The 20447-nt window shown below is 53.6% G+C and overlaps 1 protein-coding gene across 1 annotated transcript in view; it reads left to right on the top strand.

Moving 5' to 3' along the window:
* The first annotated feature begins 534 nt into the window (after positions 1 to 534).
* The window catches only part of Adamtsl2 (ADAMTS like 2), a 27954-nt gene continuing 8041 nt past the window's right edge, over positions 535 to 20447 (top strand). The window contains exons 1-11 of the mRNA XM_032902994.1: positions 535 to 624; positions 1225 to 1367; positions 2044 to 2119; positions 2639 to 2741; positions 3415 to 3560; positions 3692 to 3815; positions 6409 to 6489; positions 8705 to 8880; positions 12551 to 12908; positions 14439 to 14808; positions 18072 to 18169. Coding sequence (XP_032758885.1) covers positions 535 to 624; positions 1225 to 1367; positions 2044 to 2119; positions 2639 to 2741; positions 3415 to 3560; positions 3692 to 3815; positions 6409 to 6489; positions 8705 to 8880; positions 12551 to 12908; positions 14439 to 14808; positions 18072 to 18169 — 1765 coding nt within the window. The remainder of the gene's footprint in view (positions 625 to 1224; positions 1368 to 2043; positions 2120 to 2638; positions 2742 to 3414; positions 3561 to 3691; positions 3816 to 6408; positions 6490 to 8704; positions 8881 to 12550; positions 12909 to 14438; positions 14809 to 18071; positions 18170 to 20447) is intronic.

Genomic DNA, 20447 nt, shown 5'->3' with positions numbered 1-20447 from the left:
TCCAGATCCCCGAGCTGTGTCACACCTGTGATACCTGGCTGCCTTCCTCTGAGAAGGGAAGGCTGCCGTTACCTGTGGACCGGGGACAGGTTGAAGGCAGGGAGGAAAAGGAGGGTATCCTGTTCATAGCCAATGTTAAGTAGATAAGACTCCCAAGGTGATCCGGACCGGAGAGTGGGCTAAGCCCGATTGCTATCACTCTCTTTATAATGACTTCTCTACCAGGCTGGGCTCCCAAGCTCCTCAGCTGTCTCCACAGCCATTCTCCAGGGGCACAGCTTGGCAGAAGCCCTCAGATGAAGGGTGGCTCAGACTTGGCACTCATACTATCCCTCTGTGCCTAAGCAGGGCAGACATCTGTAATCACTTACCAAGCTGCTTGCCGAGCCCAGATGGATGGCTCAGTCCCTCTCAGATGGCAGTCACTACCATAGGATCCCAGATAACCTTCCCACCCGGAGCACTGGGAAAACCCTGAGAGCTTTTCCCCAAAGCAGAGCCTGAGCTGGCTGTCACGGGGTCTTGCTTCGTAGGATGGACAGCCAATGGCAACGCTCACGCTGGGCTTGGTCTTTGCTGGCCATGGCAGTTGTGGCCGGGGGTGCGGCATCTACTGAGGCTTCGGTGAGTAGTGTGCCTTGTCCAGTCATCACTGTCCCCCCCACCAACCCCGGGCTTCTCAGGTAGGTGTTGAGCTCATACTCAGGTGGGCTGACTCTGGAGGGCTGTGTAGCCTTTGCAAGGGCTTGTGTAACCCAGGACTCTTGGTGTTCGCTTTGGCTTCAGCATTGTCACTTGTTCAGAGTGCCGGTCAGACCAGCCCCTGACCTGGGACTCTGGCCATCCCTGAGTCCCTGACCAGCTGGCTAGAGAGTGACATGTGTCTGGTATCTCTGGGCCTAGTGTAAGGCATGGACAGGAGGTATGTATGGGTGAGCCTACAAGTGCAGATGAAGTGTGGACTGTGAGGGAGAAAGTAAGACAGGTTAGATATGCTCTAGGTACTCGCTCAATCCCAAGATTCTCAACCCTTAGATGGGGAGCACATGTGCTCACCAATGGCGTTCTCCTCAGCCGGCTGAGAGACCCAGCCACCAGCCCATTAGGAAGCTGCCTCAACCTCTTTCCCCTCAGCCCAGAGATGCCCTGCACCTTCAGGAAGTAGGTTTCTTCTGTGCTGTGGTCGAGCCTTCTGCTCACTATTGGTGGGGGCTTTTCACCCAGGACAATAGCCCCACATCCAACAGCCTAGAGGGAGGTGCTGATGCCACTGCCTACTGGTGGGGAGAGTGGACCAAGTGGACTGCGTGTTCCCGCAGCTGTGGGGGCGGGGTGACATCCCAGGAGCGCCACTGCCTGCAACAGAGGTGAGTTCACCAGAAACCTGCAAGGGTGGGTGGGGAGGGCCAGCCTGGCCAGCGGCCTGGTGGCTCTTCTTCTGGGCTCCCATTTGGTGTATGCAGGCTTCTCTTTCCATGGGCATCCACTGGGCATAGAGCTTCTGACAAATCCTTAGCATGGTATTCTGGGGTGCTGGAGAGGGAGTGTCAGAAAGCAAGGTCTGTTTTTAGGGCTTTGCCAACAGGGAGCAAGACCCCTTGTCCTTCTGAAGCATGCGCTACAGAAACAGGGAGGTGCTCAGGGCAAGGGGCTGGGAGCCTTTGCTCTCAGAGGGACCTGGGTTTGAGTGTTTGTTTTGCTACTTCTAAGCTGTGTGACCTTGGACAGGGCACTTAACCTCTCTGAGCACCAGTTTCCTCATCTGCGGCTTCATGTGCAGAGAGCATGATGAAGCCAGCTCCTGTTTCTGGGCACACATGACACTACATGTGTTTGCATGTTAGCACAAGCCTCAGCAAGCATGGGTGTCACACATGGGTTCTTGCACAGTACAATTCTGTTGCGGGTGCTGGGAAGATAGAGAGGAAGCAGATGTCATCCTATGGAGACACAGAGGCTCCTGGGAGCTAGAACATGGCAGACAGGTGTCAGGGTCCGTAGCTGCCGACCCAGCCCTAGCTCAGTACCACATTTTCCCGCCAGGAGGAAGTCTGTTCCAGGTGCAGGGAACAGGACCTGTGTGGGCACATCCAAACGGTACCAGCTCTGCAGAGTGCAGGTGAGGCTAGCTACACGCCGTCCTGAGGCCCCAGTCTTTCCCTCGGACCATGACATCCTGTTGCTGGCACTGTCCTTTCAGCGAGAGTCCAGAGTAGGCTGGCTGGCATCCAGGTTCCCCTAAGTCCTTCAGGCACTAAATGCATGGGTTTGGAGGAACACTCTCTATGGGACCAAAGTCAGTCTGTCTATCCGAGACAAAGTTAGCTGCCTATCCGAGAGCCACAGGGGTGTGGTGGTAGGGGTGCCAGCCCTCCCAGTCTTAATTGGTTTGCCTGACTGAGCTGCTAGAAGTCCATCTTTGTGAGTACACACGCCAGGTGTGAGAGCTGAAGGGAAGCTCATGGCCACAGCTAGTCAGGGTATAGGATTCAGTAGACATTCATGAGTTCCTGAAGAAGGCAGCCTCTAATCCACTTGGCGCTCCAGTTTGGAATGAACTGTGGCCCCCCAAGGGTCATCTGGTCATAGCCACTTCCTGCTCGGCCTCTCCTGGAGCCCGCCTGCCTTCTTCTTTCAGGAGTGTCCACCGGATGGGAGGAGCTTCCGTGAAGAACAGTGTGTCTCCTTCAACTCCCGTGTGTATGACGGCCGGGCATACCAGTGGAAGCCCCTTTACCCGGGTACCCGAGCCTCAGGAATGAGCTCTATGGGTGGGCACGTGGGTAACTCGGGCTTAGAGCCAGGACCTGTTAAAACCTACGGTGGTCATCTCCAGAGCTCAGAGCAGATCCCACTTCTCTAGAAAACGGTCTGGAGGTCTGTCCCCTCCCTCCCCCATGACCCATGACATCACCACTGACAGATTACAGAGCTCAGCTTCCTGCAGGGCTGCCCTCTGAGGTCAGGACTCTCCCACTGTCCCCAGGGCTTGGACAGGAATCAGCCCAGACAATCCTAAACGGCGACTGGCCGAGGTCCCGTGGGACCAGGAACAGGCTCGCTGTTGCTCCCAGCCCACCTTTCTACCTCCCTCCCTCTCCCCACAGAAAGAAGAAACAAAGTTTTCAGGCACAGGGTAAATGTTCTCTCCCCACTCTGGAAGTGCTGATGTGTCTGGTCCCTTGTGTGGACCACAAGGGTGATGCCCTCTCACAAGGAGGCAGAATTTAGAACTCAGAGCGTGGACCAGGCCAGATGACCTGTGTCTCACTTCATTTCTGCTACCAGTACTTTGTCAGGTCCTCTCTTCTCAGGCCTCACTTTCCCCATCTGTGTAATGGGAAGGATGCTATCTCAGTGGGAGGGGTGACTCTGGCACCCCATTCCCTGATACCCTCTGTCTCGCCCCCCCAGATGACTACATGCACATCTCCAGCAAGCCATGTGACCTACACTGCACCACTGTGGACGGCCAACGGCAGCTCATGGTGCCGGCCCGAGACGGCACCTCCTGCAAGCTCACCGACCTGAGAGGGGTTTGCGTGTCTGGAAAATGTGAGGTTGTTAAGCATTGTACCAAAAGTATGGCCGTTCTCACTGTGCTGGCCGCCCTGCCTGCCTGTCATGAGCAGTGGCGTCCCTGTGCCTGCCACAGCGCCCTCTCAGCAGCCTCTCTCATTGCTTCTTGCAGCCCATTGGCTGTGATGGAGTGCTCTTCTCCACCCACACACTGGACAAGTGTGGTGTCTGCCAGGGGGACGGGAGCAGCTGCACCCACGTGACGGGCAACTACCGAAAGGGTGACAATCATCTTGGTAAGGGCAGGGGTGGCAGCTTGGGTGGGTGGGTGTGTCCCTTCTCCACATGCCAGGTAGGTTTCCAGGATCAGGTTTGCAGGACTCGTGCGTGGCATGGGTTCCTTCATTCTCCACCCAGGCCCAGGCGTAGGTGTAAGACACCCTTCTCCTGGCACACCAGAGGACACTTAACATGGGGCTAACATTGGACCTCTGGGGTAGCCTTCAGGGAGGGCTGACTACCCAGAAGGGGAAAGCTGGGGCATGAGTCTTGGCATATGTGAGACCTGACTCTGGACATGCTGGACCCAGCCTGAGAGTCCCCTCTCCCGTGTTGTGTTTGACATTGTGTTTGCGTCTGGCTCTGGCTCGAGCCTCGTGTTTGGAAGCTGTGCATGAGACAGATCTCCATGTATCGCTTGTGATAGTCAGTGCTCACCCAAGTGCACTGCTGTCTCCCAAGAAGTGTGTGTGGAGTCAAACTAAGTTATTACAGAGGGCAACTTGAAATCCACTTAGCGACTGGGGAAACGGAAGCCCAGTGTGGGAAATGTCTGTTCAAGCTCTTTCAGGGAGGCAAGGGTATCCTACTGAGACCACCTCAGGGCCTAGGAGGCCAACAAGTCTTGGTTGCCTCGACACGAAGGGTGATCACAGAATTAGTGTGGGCTCCAGGAGTCCCACAGGAGCCACCGAGAGTGAAACATGGACATGTGGCCTAGGGAGAAAGATTAACAGAGGGAGTGTGGTAGGCACAGCAGCCGTGTGTGTGTGTGTGTGTGTGCGCGCGCGTGCGCGTGCACACACACACGTGCACACATGTGAATTGGTAAGCTAAGTGTCTCTCTAGTCTGATGGCCTTGAAGATCTGCTAAACGTGGGATGTGGCAAGGCTGAGCTGTTTCCTCCTTTCCCCCAAACACCTGCCCACACACCTTTGTTGGGCTCAGGGCAGAGATGGAGTTAGGAATCAGAGGTCAGGAAGTACCTCTCCTTGAGAGCTTATGTCAGATGTCACAGTCTATACGAGGCCCATTAGACAGGGCTCCTAATGGAGCTCCCCCGGAGGAGGCTGGGGCTGATGTGAAACTGATCCCCCTAATTCTGCTGAGTGTTTCCCAACTAGGCACAGAGCCAGGTCTGGCCAGCATTAACTCACTCACATCTGGGGACATTGCTACAAGGCAATTGTTGCTTCTGTTGCCCAAACCTGCAGAGGGAGCAAAAGGTTAAGGTGACCTGAAATTCTAAAGCCCTAGTTCTTAACCTGGGCAGCTGGACCCTGGGTTTTAGCTGCAGAGCCACACTCTGCCCTGGCAGGTCCTAGCTTCCTAATGGAGTTCAAGGCCAGACCCATATCCTGAAGCTCACTGGCGTCAAATGTCAACTACTCAGGAGCCTTGTAAACCACTTGCTGATTTAAAAATTAGAGCCAGGTATAGTGGTGCATTCCTGTAATCCCAGCACTTGAGAGGCAGAGGCAGGAGGATCACTGCAAGTTCAAGGCTACCATGCTCTACACAGCAATTTCTAGGTCAGCCGGTGTCACGTGGAGAGACCCCGTCTCAGCTAAGTCATTATTTAGGCCTCAACCAGTATTTTGTCTCCTGGTAGGCCAGGCCTTCATGAACCTGTTTCCTGTTCTCACCAGATAGCCCTCAGTCTGCTACAGTGGGGAAGTGTGCACCACATAAATGGCTCAGTGCTACCAATCAGAGCCCCTCGCCCCTGGTTTCCAAGGAGCCCAATGTGAGACACTGTCAGGGCAGAGGCTTTAAGGACCCATAAGGTGAGGGGGAGGTCACGGCCAGGGCAGGGCCATTTGGCCCTGGGTGGCTTGAGTGTGGACTGTGTAGCCTTCTATGGGAGATTCAGGAAAGGAACACCAACCCCACCAAAGCCTCTCCTTCTGGGACCCCCTCTTCTGCCTGGAGACGGCTCTGTTCTTATTAACTGTTTTCTGCCTCGTCTCCTTCCACTGGCAGCTCGTGGCACTTTCCTTCCTGCCTCACTCCTGCTCCCTGCCTGGATAACGGGGTCTGAGCTGGCTGGCAGTGCCCCTCTTACAGCCCAGGCATGTGGACAGTAGCCCTTGTAGGGTGGTTGCCTTCTGTTTGAGCCTCTCTGTGTGGATGCATGAAACCTCGACTATCAACAAGATGTTATGATAAGACGGGATTTGACAATAACCACGTGTCTACATCGTGCTGGTGTTGGTGTTGTCTCTGGACTCGATGAGAGAATTGAGGCCCACGGCCTCTTAGTGATAAGGCGGGGCATGACCTAAGTCCGTGGACTTCAGCATGTTTGATGTCCCTATTCACTGTGTCCCTTTGGGGGTGCAGGCTGGGGCAGGCCAATAACCTTGTGGGAAAAAGGGTGCACTTGTGCAAGAGCCCTGGAAGAGGGTGAGTCTTTCAAATGACTTGAGCGGTTGATCAGGGCTAGGTGAGACCACATACATATGGTAGAAACAATCCCTAGGCAGGTGCCCTATCCAGTGCTCAAAGATGGTACTGACGCCCAGAAGTGGCTTCGTAGGGGAGAGATAGCAGCTCCCTCCCTGTACCGCCACTCTTGGCTTTGCTTATGTATGTCCCTATGCCCACAGGTTACTCCTTGGTGACCCACATTCCAGCTGGTGCCCGAGATATTCAGATTGTGGAGAGGAAGAAGTCGGCAGATGTGCTGGGTATGTAGGTGAAACCGAGAGGCATGTGTGTGGACGGAGAAGGGCACCTGACCCTCCGTCTCTCTTTTGGGGAATGGGACAATCCAGGTGGCAAGGCACAGCTGTGGAAGTCAATGATGCAGCCAGCTGTTGGGAAGGGGGCTCCTGATGTCATCCTTTGTATGGAATTGTCCTTAGAGGGTTTGCACAAGAGCCAGGGTGCGATATCAGGCAGTGAGTTCCCGATCACTACAGAACCTGGTCCAGACGAAGTCCAGGGAGCCAGAGGTAGGGCCTCTCTGAGGAGTGAGTCACAACACTGAGAGGTGGGCAGCCCCTCTAAGGTCATGAGCTGCTGAGGAAGGGTTTGGTCACAGGTCTGTCTGTAGTGTCATGCTGACCATGCCCAGTTTCCCGAGGGAGGTGACACTCTAGACTGGAAGAGGCTACGTTGGACATGCTGTAGATACTGCACAGTGGCGAGGCCCCATCTTGATGACAGTCTGGATGGGTGGTGTGTGAAGCTGTCGAGTTGCCATGACCTGTGACTGAAGCTCCACCTGGGCAGGTACCAGTACCCAGGAGCCATTCTGCCATTGGTTCCATCTTCCAGAGCAGTTCTCCAAAATTAACTCAGTGTCAGTCTTAACACAGAGTCCCAACTGCCCACTTGCCTCCCCTCCCCATACCTCACGACAGAGCTCTGCTCTAGGGATATAGGAAAGGGGTGTGTGTATGCTGAAGACGGAGTCCAGCGTCAGGCTCTCCTCCCCCTGCCAGGCTCCCAATGCATTTGAAGGCCCAACCCCAGCAAGTTTGCACATGGCTGGCTGCAGGCCCACACTGCTGGGGACATCTGCGGGCTGAGCATGGAGAGCCAGGCCTCCAGCCAGGCCAGTGGCTCTGCTGTCTGCTAGCTCACTAGGGCTGCAGGGAGGCCAGGAGACGTTGTGTTTTCTGAGCTGGCTGCAAAGTTCTCATTCTTGAAGCAGACATTGGAAATACCAAGGGCTGGGAAAGCCGCGGGAAGGAAGGTCCTCGCTGTCAGGAAACATGTTTTGGATGTGGGCCTTGAGCTGAACCCTGGGCACAGATCTGGAAGCGGAGTCGGGGCAGCCAGGCCCCAGCCGGACTTGGACCTGACGCTATGTTCTGACGCTATTGCGTTAAAGGCATTTTTCAGACACGTCCTGCTTGTTGCGTCTGTCTGATAATAAATTAATTGCCCCGGCTCCTCTGCTGGGATTGCATCAGGGCCTGTGGAAACGGCGCTCGTGTCTCTGGCGGGCCAGTTCCTGGAACCAGCTTTAAGGACACCCTCTAGAAGACAGAATGTCCCCCAGCACCGAGACTGCCTCCTCCCTTTCTTCCCAAGCCCTCAGGCTCAGAGAACCTTTACTTAGCCCCCATAGCTTCAGGAAAGGCCAGCTTCCAGGCCAGTGTTTGACCTCAGGGCTTCTGGGAAATGGGCTGTTGGGGTGGACTGGGCTTATTTCTTTCTCACCTAGCGTTCAGTTGCCTCCAGCCATGTCCTGAAAGTGTCTAGTCCCCTGCATTATGGGAATGGTGATGGCGTGTGTGCACTCAGGAGGTGTTAAGCCCAGCAGGGTAAAAGGCAGACCACTGGATACCATTGTTTCTAATAAGAAGGCAGGGCTTGTCATCTTGGGGGTGGTCCCAGGAAAAGACTTCTGGAGGGCACTTTACACTTGCCAGGTCCTGCTAAAGTGTCACTCTATGTGGGCCCTGGATGAGGCACTGAGGTCCCTTCCTCAGTTGGAACCTGGAGTCAGGTTGTACTTTCTAGCCTAGTGTCTGGCTGGTACCTGTTGTTTGTGGCGCCAGACTCTCCTGGTCCAGACTGGCCACTTGGCCATGGCTCTAGCTCATTACCTTGCAATCCCTTTGGCTCATCTGAGACAGACAGAAGGGCAGGGCCAGCCTGCCCCGTTGGCTCTTCCAACCACCCAGACTGGCCTGTGGTTGTTTTAAACTGATAGGAAAGTGTGTTTGTGTCTCTTAGGCCTTCACTGGTCAGGGCCACATGCTGGCCCCAGGCACAGTGTCTGTCTGATTCCCTGTGACATTGAATTTCCTGTCTTCGGGTCATTTTGGAGAGAGAGGGCAAGGCTGGCCACCATTCTTGGAGCCTGTATGCTGACTCCTCCCTGTGTCTCTCTCCTCTCTGCTCAGTCCGTCTAGCCCATGTGACCTGGTGATTTTTTTACTCTTGCAGCTCTTGCAGACGAAGCTGGTTTCTACTTCTTCAACGGCAACTACAAAGTGGACAGCCCGAAGAACTTCAACATTGCTGGTACAGTGGTCAAGTACCGTCGGCCCATGGATGTCTATGAAACGGGCATCGAGTATATAGTGGCACAGGGGCCCACCAACCAGGGCTTGAATGTCATGGTGCGTGTGCCACAGGCTTTCGGGGATGGTAGGGATCATGGGTAGTGGCTTCCCAGAATCCAGCTACCGCTGGGGGCTTGGGGTCCCTGAACATGCAGCCATATTGCTTCAGTCTGCAGTGGGGGTAAGGCGTTGTTCATTCATTCACCTAATCACTATTCACTTTCTCATTCGTTGACTCACTCAGATCTTAGTTTACTTTGTCTCCCCTTGATTCATTAATTCATCCACCATTCATTTGCTTACTCCCTTTCTCTCTCTCTCTCATTCCTTCCTTCCTTCCTTCATTCATTCGTGCAGTTCCTTGCTAGCCCATTCTGTGATCCTGTGATGTTGGGAACCTCATGGAAAGCTAAGGACGGGTGGTTGGCCTTATGCTCAGTTGAGTCTTTCTGTCCCTCAAGGCCATACTGCCTCCACTGATACTACTGTGTTTGGGTTGCTTTTGGTCCCTTCCTTCCCTGGATTCTCAGGGCTCTGAACAGCAGGCAGGGCAGAGTTTGGACCTGTTGTGTGGTTACCGTAGTTCCTCACTGCAGATCCATGGAGGTACAGGTGAGCAGTTCTGCCATTCTCTAAGACCTGCCACCTGTCGTCCGGACAGCCGGAGTCCCCCACAGCGTGCTCTATGGTCTCACACTGTAGGTACAGAACCTGGGGAGGTTTATACAGTCGTTTACCTGTAAGTCGCAGGTCTGCCTGGGCAGGGACCACTTGTCTGCTTCCCTCTTGTGCTGGAGACATCTCTGGGGCATGCAGAAACTCCATGACACATTCCATACCATACCCCCACAAGCCTCTCTGTTTTTCCTGCAGCCCAGTGACAGGCTGTGCAGCCCAACTGGGTCTATGTAGAGCCTTCTCTACTGTGTCCCATTAAGCATAGGCAACATTTTAAGTTGCTTGCTGTGTGGACTAGACTGATGCTCTTAGACGTGGAGTGAGCTACCTCAAGAATTCCTGCTCATGGTAGAGGCTGCAAGATGCAGAACCAGGACAGTGTCCTGCCCTATAGAATGGTCCTGTTATTTTGAATTGCAGGGTGACTGAATCACAGCTGTGTACAGAGGCCATGATTCACCCAGGTAGATGGAAACTGTCAACCCAAGGCCATGTTAACGTGCTCTAGAAAAGTCACCACACCTGTACAAACCTCAGTAAGGGTCACTGCTTGGTTGGGCTTCCTGCATCCAGGTGTACTGTGATGACAGATCACTGGGGTCATTTTATCACTGTCAGGGCAACAGGAGCTGTGTGATTGAATGTGGGGTATGTTTTCTGCTCTTTTGTCCTTGAGGTCATGATGCTTCCATTTGTGATACCCCAGGAGGCAATGGTATCTCAGGTTTGCTCTCTTGGGTATATCAGGGGTGTTTGCTTATTAGCACTGTCAATAGAGGGCTGTGACTATCACTTACGTATTTGGGAATGAGGGACCCAGTGGACACATTTCTGGCCAGACTTAGGTCATTCCTCTGGTCGTTACTCATCCGAATGCTTGTGATGAGGACAGCAATGGCAGTTAGGGTCCACAGTCACCAATGACAACTCAGACCTGGCTCCAGAATGCCCGGCCTCCTCTCCAGGTAAGAGGTGAGTAAGTAGACAACTGTTGGTCCTTTAGAAGGGAACTGTGGGTTCCTCTGTCCTTCAGTGAACTCTGTGTCTAGAAACTGGTTCAAGAAATGGAGAAGGGGTCATAACCTTGCCTGGACAGCTGTCTCTGCCTCCTTCTCCTCCAGCTTGGTCTATCTCAATCAAGAAGGACCGTTTTTAGTCCAAGTGTCCACTCCCAAAGTGTGTGTGGGGTGTTTTCTTTTCTGTTAACTGTGTCTCTGTGTCTTGTCCCTCTTACTGCCATTGAGAGAGAGAGAGAGAGAGAGAGAGAGAGAGAGAGAGAGAGAGAGAGAGAGAAAGAGAGAGGCATGAATGCATTGGGAGGCCACAAGGAGACTTCAGGGACTGTCCTCACTAGCCTTACTCTCCCGAGACAGGGTCCCTCACTGAGCCTGACACTCATTACTTCAGTTAGGGTGGTTGGCTAGCGAGTTCCAGGGATCTGCTTAGCTCTGTATCCCGGAAGTCGTGTTGTAGAATTACCCAGGTTTTACATGAGTGTTGGGGTTTTAAGCTCATGGTCTCATGCTTACAGAGCGAGGGCACTCACCACTACTGAGCCGCCTACCCAGTCCCTCTGGCACTGTTTTCTGCTGTTCACTTTTATTAATAGAGGACCTGCTCCCATCCACAGCTGCTGGGGAGTCCAGAACTTGCCATCACCCCTTGCCACCAGCCCCGTCATGGGAAGGTGTCCCACATCGTGATATTGGTGATATCACAACGATATCGGTGTTGTCCAGCCACCCACCACTGAACAGAATGGGGCTTCCTGGTAGAAATGGCCACCAGTGAATTGCCTGCTCTTAAATCACCCCTCTTGCATCTGCACTGTGTGGACCTCACTCACTCTCCCCTCCCCGTTAGCAGGCCAGCATGTTGTTCAGAGTGTAAGGGTGCTCCTGCTGGGCCGTGATTCTCCTGAAGGCCCAGGAAGAACTGTCTCCTCTCTAGGACTTCCCTGGTGGCTGGAGGACATAACCTTACCAGATCCATTGGTCAGGAGAGGAGACCAGGCAAGACCCAGAGAAAGGCCAAGTTTAGAAAGAGAAGCTTTCTATGCCCGTTTCTCCTCAGGCTGCTTTAGCTGTTGAGATTTCACTGTTTCCAGTTATCTTGACCCTAATCTCTCTAAGGAGTGTGTCCCACTGCCGCAGCCTAACTCTGTCTGGTGGAACAGACGCAGCAGGGTGAGAAGCTGACCAGGCTCATTCTTGCTCTCTCCTGCCTTTTCTGCCCTGACGCTTTAAGCATCAGAGTTCCTTGACCACACCTGCAGCCATCTGCTTAGCCTGAAATGGTGGTGGCTTTCTTTGTCACCTTGCTCCCGGGTTGTCCCTTCCATAGTCCCTGATCCTGTCCCTAGACACCCTTGAGATGTCATTTGAGTGGAACTCATTGGTACTCTTTCTCTACCTGGTGTCCTGCTATGGCTTGTCTTGGCTCTGCTTAGTTTCCTGTGGTTCATCCATTGCCACCCTTCCAGGGCCCTGGTGTGCTCAGTGCTCTGGCCAGGCAGCTCAGTGGCCCCATGAGAAGTTACTCCTGCTGTCAAATCCCCTACTGTCAGCTTCCAGATCTTAGGGGAGTGATTTTGAATAAAGGCACTGAAGTCTGTCTAGGGGAGAGGTCACTTGTGGTCTCTGTAGAGGCCTTGACTATCTCCCAGTAGCTCCACCAGATGACCCTTCAATGCTGTCCTGGACAGGGGCATGGTCTAGATTTTGGTAGCTCATTAGTGGCCCTAGAAGGCTTGGGTAGATACAATGATATAAGTGCTATTAGGATTTCTGGCCCACAATGGCAGTGACATACAGTGTGACCCCCATTTCCTGCCCTCAAAGTGATCTGCCCCTCTGCCCCTTTTGGTGTGCCTCATCATGGTCTGTGGGCACAGCTGTCCCAGGACATTTGCATGAGGCCACATTTTTGGGTCAGATGTGACTCCCTGGGAAAGACTCAAACGTAACCAGGGCTGCTTGGTCTCAAGGGTCTTTCGGTGTTAAGTAGGATCGAGGAAGGGAGCCGGGTCTTACTTCTTCTCCTTTCCCAGGTGTGGAACCAGAACGGCAAAAGCCCCTCTATCACCTTTGAGTACACGCTGCTGCAGTCGCCACACATGCACCACCTGCCGCCGGTCTATTACAGCTTCTCCGAGGCAGCCTCTGAGAGCACCGAGAGCACCGAGCGCCAGGAGCTGGACAGTGCCAGGCTGCTGGGCTTCCTGCAGCACAATGGCTCACTCTACGGCCAGCCCTCCTCAGAGAGGCTGGGCCTGAACAGCCAGCTGTTTCCGCCTACAGCCCCTGAGGTGGAGCTGGGCCCAAGCAGAGGCCAGGAGACCAACGAGGTGTGCAAGCAAGCCAGCGGTGGGGTCTGTGAGGGACCTCCCAGGGGCAAGGGCTTCCAAGGTGAGAAAGAGGAAGAGTGGGTATGGGAAAGGCCTGGGCTCCCCAGGTGCACAGGCCTCAAGGGACAGGTGTTGGTCTTCTTTGAAGTCTGCAGAAGAGGCTAAGGAGAATCCCCAGTTGCTCACACATCTCTCTGGGCAGGCAGAGTGTGAAGTCGGAGATATAAAGTCACAGTTCAATATCTGCAGATTGATTGTAGGGTCCTCTTGGATACCAAAATTCTCAGCTCCCCAAATCCGTGTATACAGTGGTGTACTTGCATAGAACCTTCATTGATCATCGCAGCTGACCCCAGCACTAGATGCAGTGTGTGTGCTGTGGGCAGCAATGACCTTAAGTCACGGCAAGGTGACACAGGATGGGACCTGTACATAGGTGGATTTGTTACTTGTCTTGTTGCTTTGACAAAATGCCAACTAAGCAACCCCGGGAGGGAGGGAGGTTTCATTTTGACTCCCAGTCCCAGGAGATCCTTTCTGTCACGGCGGCAGGAGCTTGAGACAGTTGGTCACATTGCACTCGCAGTCAGGAAGCAGAGAGAAAGGAAGCTGGTGCTCTGTCTCCTTTTACACGGGATGGTGCTGCCCACAGGTCTGGTGGGTCTTCCCACCTCATCAACCCAATCTAGATAATTCCTCACAGACAAGTGCAGAAAGCTCATCTCCTTGGCGTCTCCAGATCCTGTCAAGTTGACATCGATATTAACGTCAAAATCGGTTTAATATAGATGTAATTCTTCCTCCTCCTTCTCCTTCTTCTCTTCCTTCTCCTCCTCTTCCCCTTCCTTCTCCCCCTCCTGTGAGACTAGAACTTTCTGTGTAAACCAGGCTCGTCTCAAACCACAGAGATCCCTGCCTCTGCCTCCCCAGTGCCGGGATTAAAGCCATATGCCACCAAACCCAACCAGTATGAAATTCTTTTTCAAAATATTTGGATCCTTCACCCTCTGACTCTTAGGATGTAGACCCCGCCTTTGCAGAGGGTGAGCCATATATGGTCGTCCGAATCTGATGGAAGAGAAGGGCTTAGAGAGGAGGTGTTCTACCAGCTCTTCTGTCCTGTGGTACTGGAAGCCGAGGGCAGCTGGTCTGCCCCATGGTGCACTTGGATAGCACTGGGCCTAATGGATGTCGCTGGGGGCCCTGGGTTTGGCTCACCCACCCTTTTCTCTTGTGTGCTAGACTTCTGGAGGTTTATGTGTCTGTGTTCTCTCTTCCTAGCTAAGCACGAGTCATTTAAGGCTCACCCTAAATCCAGGTTGTATTATTTCATGAGCCTATAAAGATCCCCTTTCCAAACTAGATCTGATGCAGAGCTTCCGGCTGAGCCTGGGCTTTGGGTTTCCTATCATTCGATGATATTGGCCAACTGTGTCTGATGGAGAAGAACCTGGGGGCTTCTGCTCTTTCCCTGTCCCATGGATTCATCCCATACATGCAACTCACCTGTCACACACAGGAATGTGTAGGAGGATAGCACTCCGACCAACACAATAGCTGCATGGCTGTTGAAACACCTGTCTCTCTGCAGACCACAATGCCACTGGGAGAGCTCTCTCGGGGGACAAGGATGACCGGGAGATCAGTGCCCATTTCACCTCCCATGAGCTTCTCTCAGCCAACACCATCTCCGATCAGCTCTTGGGCACAGGCTCTGACTCGGAAGAGTTCACACTCAACGAGACCATGAACAGCATCTTTGCCCAGGGTGCCCCCAGAAGCTCTCCAGCTGAGAGCCTCTATGTGGATTATGAAGAGAATGAGGGGCCTGCTGCCTACTTGATCAATGGGTCTTACCTGGAACTGAGCAGTGACAGGATCAATACCTCCTCCGAGGCCCCATTCCCCAACACCAGCGCCAGCCTCCCCAGCTTGGCTGGGAACAGGACTCACAAGGCGAGGTAAGAGGCACGTCTTACTGTCCTGTGGAGTCAGAATCATTGTAGGGAGATCTGGCTAGAAGGTCTAGGGACCTGGAGGTAAGTGGGAGGGCATAGGTAAGTGGGAGAGCATGGGTAAGTGGGAGAGCATGGGTAAGTAGGAGAGCATGGGTAAGTGGGAGGGCATGGGTAAGTGGGAGGGCATGGGTAAGTGGGAGGGCATGGGTAAGTGGGAGGGCATGGGTAAGTGGGTGGGGTGGGAGGGCATGGGTAAGTGGGAGGGCATGGGTAAGTGGGAGGGCATGGGTAAGTGGGAGGGCATGGGTAAGTGGGAGGGCATGGGTAAGTGGGAGGGCATGGGTAAGTGGGAGGGCATGGGTAAGTGGGAGGGCATGGGTAAGTGGGAGGGCATGGGTAAGTGGGAGGGCATGGGTAAGTGGGAGGGCATGGGTAAGTGGGAGGGCATGGGTAAGTGGGAGGGCATGGGTAAGTGGGAGGGCATGGGTAAGTGGGAGGGCATGGGTAAGTGGGAGGGCATGGGTAAGTGGGAGGGCATGGGTAAGTGGGAGAGCATGGGTAAGTGGGAGAGCATGGGTAAGTGGGAGAGCATGGGTAAGTGAATCTGATATGAGGTAATGGGCCTGGACTGTAACATATCTTTCTAAAAGGTTGATGGTCTAAATGTCTTCAGATCTAAATGTCCTCATGGTCAGCACCATGCTGGAAGTATGTTGCTAACAGACTCCTGATGCTGGGACAGGCTCAGCATTTTTTACGCACAGAGCAGGGAGTGCTCACAACTACCCTTAGTGTTAGGTTCCAGGGAAGGAGCTGAGAGGGGACTAGCATCTGCATGGTCCAGAATTCCTGGGCCACATTTCAAAGTGTCTTTCTGTCCTTAGCCCTGTGGGAGATACTGGGTTCCCAGAGTCAAGTCATTAAAACAGGTTGTCAGCACTCAGAAAAGTGCAGCTCAGCGAGATGCCCAACCGGCCGCCATCAAAGGATGCTGCTGGTGGGGACCAACGATGGTCTGGGGAGATAACGGCTGAGGGAGGCTACGGGGGAAACTACGAAGCCGAAATAGCCACATCTTGGCGTGTTGTCCAAACACAGGAAGTCGAGTCTGCCCCGGGAGCGGGTGAAATCAAAGGGACAGCCCAGAAAGGAAGGGCTATTTTCATCTTCTAGAGAGGCTTCAAACAATCCCGGGAGGGGCTGTCACCAGACACTTTGGGAACAGGCGTCTGGATTGCAAAGGCACACATCCCTCTCTGAAGCCTGGAGGGCGGTAGGAAGAGAATTTCTGGTTCATTTATAAACAAACACAATCATTTCAGAGCTTCTGCTCTCTGGGGATTTCAGGAGCCTGTGTCCCGCCAGGCACTGGGCAAGAACCCAAAAGCAGTGGCCACCGGTCTCTCTGAAGCCATCACAGCCGAGGGAAGGGCCCCTCCATATTGGGGTGGTGATGGTTTCCAGGGCACTCTCGGTGCACCTTCTGCAAGAAAACCTGATAGGGGCCGCACTGTGATCTAAGCAGCACCCAGCACCCCGCACGTGCTGGAGAGTGGGTGTAGACAGCCCCTCCAGAAATACCTTGAGGGCTTAAAATCCAAAGGGTTATTTTGAACCTGGCGGCTAGCTCTTGAGTCAGGAATGAGTCATGCAGGCTGTGGCTGAGAAGTGTGTAATTATATAAAGATGGGGGCTTCCACACCAATTGCATCTTGTCTCTTTCTGTTCTTGGGAGGAATTTAAGGCTGCTCAAGGCAGGGTCAGGGGCACAGGCAGCTCCGATGTTGCCTGGGTCAAGCCTTAAGGACTGATTCTTCTCCCCATTTCTCTCCCCCTAAGGAGAGCCCTCAGTGGTGCTGTAAGCTGGGAACTCAGGGCCAGGATCCTTTGCGTTGAAATGCCCTCCCTCTCCTTGTTAAAGCTTTGTTTATAAGAAAAGAGGAGGGCAGAGCTCTCCCTGCACAGAGCCTGCCTCAAGGACCAGTTTGAGCCCCAGGAGAGGTGGCCTCGGACCCAACCTCCCTCCTTCCTGCCCTCACCGTCCCCTGAGAAGTCGTGGAATCACATCAGTAAACTCATGACTGAGGCTCCTGTTGGTAGATCATTTCCTGGGTTCTCAGAGCATGACGAGCTATCAGGCAGCAGGGTAGTGTTCATCCCCAGAGCACTCTCCTGGGAAACCAGAGCCAATCTGAGCCAAACACAGGCGCAATTCTCACCCACTTGACTAACAGTCCTGACAGATGTCTCTACCACAGATTCACCCAGAATGGCTTTAGAATGTAATGGCCTATAACACCCACAGTCCTCCAGTGACTCTGGTCCCTAGGAAAGAGACTGGTCCTTTTGCAGCCTATGAAAGGTAGCTAGACCCTTTTAGTTCTGGGGAAAGTAAGGTTGGGCTATGCAGTCCAAGGGAGCTGCGGTGAGGGTGATGGGGCAGCTTCCTCAACTGCTCTTCTTGGCTCCAGGTTTTACGAGACTCAGGGACTGTGTTCTTATTTGAGTGCCTAGGTCTTGAAGCAGGCACCCTAGGTGGAGGTAACAGTGCAGTGGCAACTTCCTCCCTCTGCAGAATCCCAAATAGTCTGCACAGAGGGTGTTGAGGCTGGTTCAAAGAAGCTAACAGTCCTAACAATACTTGGCCGTGGCCACCAGAGCTCTGGCCAAGAATCAGAGCTGTTAGCTGGCCGGCCCCTAGCGTGCCTCTTCCCGTCAGCTGGCTTGTGCAGCCATCACTGACCTGAGCTGCAGTGTGGGACTAGGCCACTCTCCCTCCTGCAGCTGGGGCTTTGTGAGTTTGAAAATTGGAAGCTGAGCGGCTGATGTCCCCATTCATCAGAACTCCAACTGAGGGAGGTGGCTGGGGAAAATTCTGGAAGATCTCAGCCCCTAAGGGCTTTCTGAGATTCCTTCTGGGGTGGGAAGAAGGAATCTGCTGGCCTGTGTGAGAAGATGGGGTGAGAAGCCTGCGATGGCTGAAGGAGCAGTTACAACGCTGGTGAGTCCTTCGCTGCTCAATGTTCCTCTGAAAGAACAGGGGCCTCCATGCAGACTTTCCAGTTCCTGAAATGGAAAATGCCCATGACTGCTCAGTGCCAACATATATGTCTCCTTTTCTGTTCCAGAGGGTGGAGCCCTGGTTCTCATGGAGGGTACTCACTGCAGCCCAGGAAAATGTGTCTTTAAGGAGTGTGTCTTGAAGGGGAAAGTGAAACCTTTAAGCACCCAGCTTTCTTACCACACTCTGTTTGGCCGTGTTTCAGGACCAGACCCAAGGCACGCAAGCAAGGTGTGAGTCCAGCCGACATGTATCGGTGGAAACTTTCATCCCAGGAGCCCTGCAGTGCCACATGCACCACAGGTACTGAGGCCGGGACCACTGGGTCACCTCCTCCGAGCCAGCCTGCCTGCCTTTACGGTGACTGGGGCTTAACTGGAGACTCTTGCATTTCATTCATGTTCAGTCCCAAGTCACCCCCAAGGAGCTTGCCTGGCTTCTTGATCTGGGAGATGGTATGGAATGGCAGAAGGGTCACAAAAGCATCCCTGTTCCCATGGCATGCTGGGTGACAGTCAGGTCCAGGCCCCACTGGTTAGCCCTAATTATCCTCTAACATCTCAGGAGAGAGGCTTTTCAGAGGAAACATGGAGATCTTCAGTTCTGAGGTTCTGCTCATACTAGCACTGACCAAAACCACACAATACTGCCCTCTTCATAACAAACTGGAAGCAAACAAATACCTTGGGGTTGGAGAGCATTAGAGCCATGCTGCCTACTTCCCAGTCTCTTGGGAAATGGCTACCAATTTCTGCCCATGACTGGAATGCACCATGAAAAAGGTTCTTGTGGGATAAATGGGAAGGCCTCACCTGCCTGGTTCTAATTCAGCCAGTGAACACCATTGCCGCCCCCATGCTGTGGGATTCTGAGGTAAGACTGAAGCTGTTCCTAGCCCAGGGGCAGCCAGTCCACTGGCTCCAGCAGACAGATGAGCCCTGAAACTTGCTTTTCATAGGGTTGGGTTGTTATAACAGATGGGTGGCCTCTGCGTCTTGAAACCTGTTGAAGCTGGGTGTGGACACGCCATGGATCCTTCTATCCATCCTGGCTGCGGGACCTACCGTGTGCCGTGACCACAGAAACTTTCTGGAGGCTGGGGAGGTGACATCACTTGAGACATCTCCGGGTTGAGTCAGCCTTAGTGGCAAGGTGCTTGGTGAACGAGCCCTGGTAGGTGACGTCACCTGGGAGAATGTGACACCATTGTCTTTCAGCACTTAGACAGTGACCAGGACAAGGAGTGAGGATGTTCTATGTGACCCACAGTGCAGAGCAGGACACAGGAAGGAAGAAAATAGAACAGGTCTGATGCTGGGGAATGGATGAGCTTGGCTTTAGACAAAGATGTCAGAAGTAGAGAGGCTCCTGTGACCTTAAGGGGCACTGACCCATCTGAGTGGCACTGGCAGATAGGACAGAGGAGGGCCACACTGCAGACAGTTCACTACCTCAGCCCCTTCTGCCCTAACCTCACTAGTTGTCTGGAAGGCCCTGCTGTTCCCGGTCGGGGCTTACATTTGATGTGCAAAACTGCAGCCATGCTGAAGAGGCAAGGCCAGGGTGTGGTTTTTGCCAGGTGTGGCTGCAAACAATGTCTACAGATGTTCTGCAGAGAGTCATGAGTACACCTGCTTCTCTTCCCCTCCCCTCACGCTGCGATCTGCTTTTGGGGGTCTGCAGGGCTGTAGGGCCTTTCTTCTCTGCACCCTGAACCCTAAGCCATGGTGAGGATCTTAGGTTTGTTCTTTTGGAACAGCATTGTGCTCACGTGGTCTTGGACTCTGCTTGGGACTCAGGGCATGGCTTCTAGACTGTCCTTCAGTCCCCCAGAGCACAGAATAGCTTCCCAGGAGCTCAGGGACCTGGGAGGCTTCTTACTGAGAATGGTCTTGTTTATTTCACATCTCAGGGCTCAAGGCACACTTCAGCTCAAGGCAAGGACTCTGTGGTCAAGGAATGACAGGTGTAAGGAAAAGGTGCCCAGAAAGGTGGCATTTTGATCTTGTAGCCTTTCTGGAAGTTTCCCATTCTGGAAATGAGCAATCTGGGGCCGCGACAAATCTGGTGGCTCTACTAGGTGGGACTTGGATTTTCTTCTGTGTGTTTTCATCCCATGGTGACAAACCAAAGCACAACCAGGTACTTGGGGCAGCTGCCCAAGTCCCCAACCCTGTCCATACATCCCTGGGTCCCAGAGCTAGTGTCTGAGGCCCGAAATGTTAAGCAAACCTGGCCAGGAAGCTTCTGGCCTCCTCCAGCAGGCTGATGGCTGCACAGCCCATGCTGGCAGGGGAGGAACCAGTAATTGCAGCCTGGTTTGGCCCTCACGGAAAAAAAAGAAACACGTGTATGGGTTCTCAAACTCCATGGTTCTGTCCAGGGAGTTTGGAGCAGCAAAGGGTGTTGAGGCCCAGACACCCCTGGACAGGGAGAACCACCGGAAACCCCAGGAGTTTCCTTCACCAACAACACTTTCCTCAGCAGAGCAAAATCCTGGCGCACCTTGCTCCAGAGCAGGGAAAGCTCACCCTTTAGAGAGCCTACCTGCAGGCTTTCTCTGATGTGTAGGAAGTAGGAG

Source organism: Rattus rattus, chromosome 5 (assembly GCF_011064425.1).
Source record: "Rattus rattus isolate New Zealand chromosome 5, Rrattus_CSIRO_v1, whole genome shotgun sequence".
In the NCBI taxonomy this organism is placed as follows: domain Eukaryota; kingdom Metazoa; phylum Chordata; class Mammalia; order Rodentia; family Muridae; genus Rattus; species Rattus rattus.
This window is presented reverse-complemented; position numbering and strand designations above follow the sequence as displayed.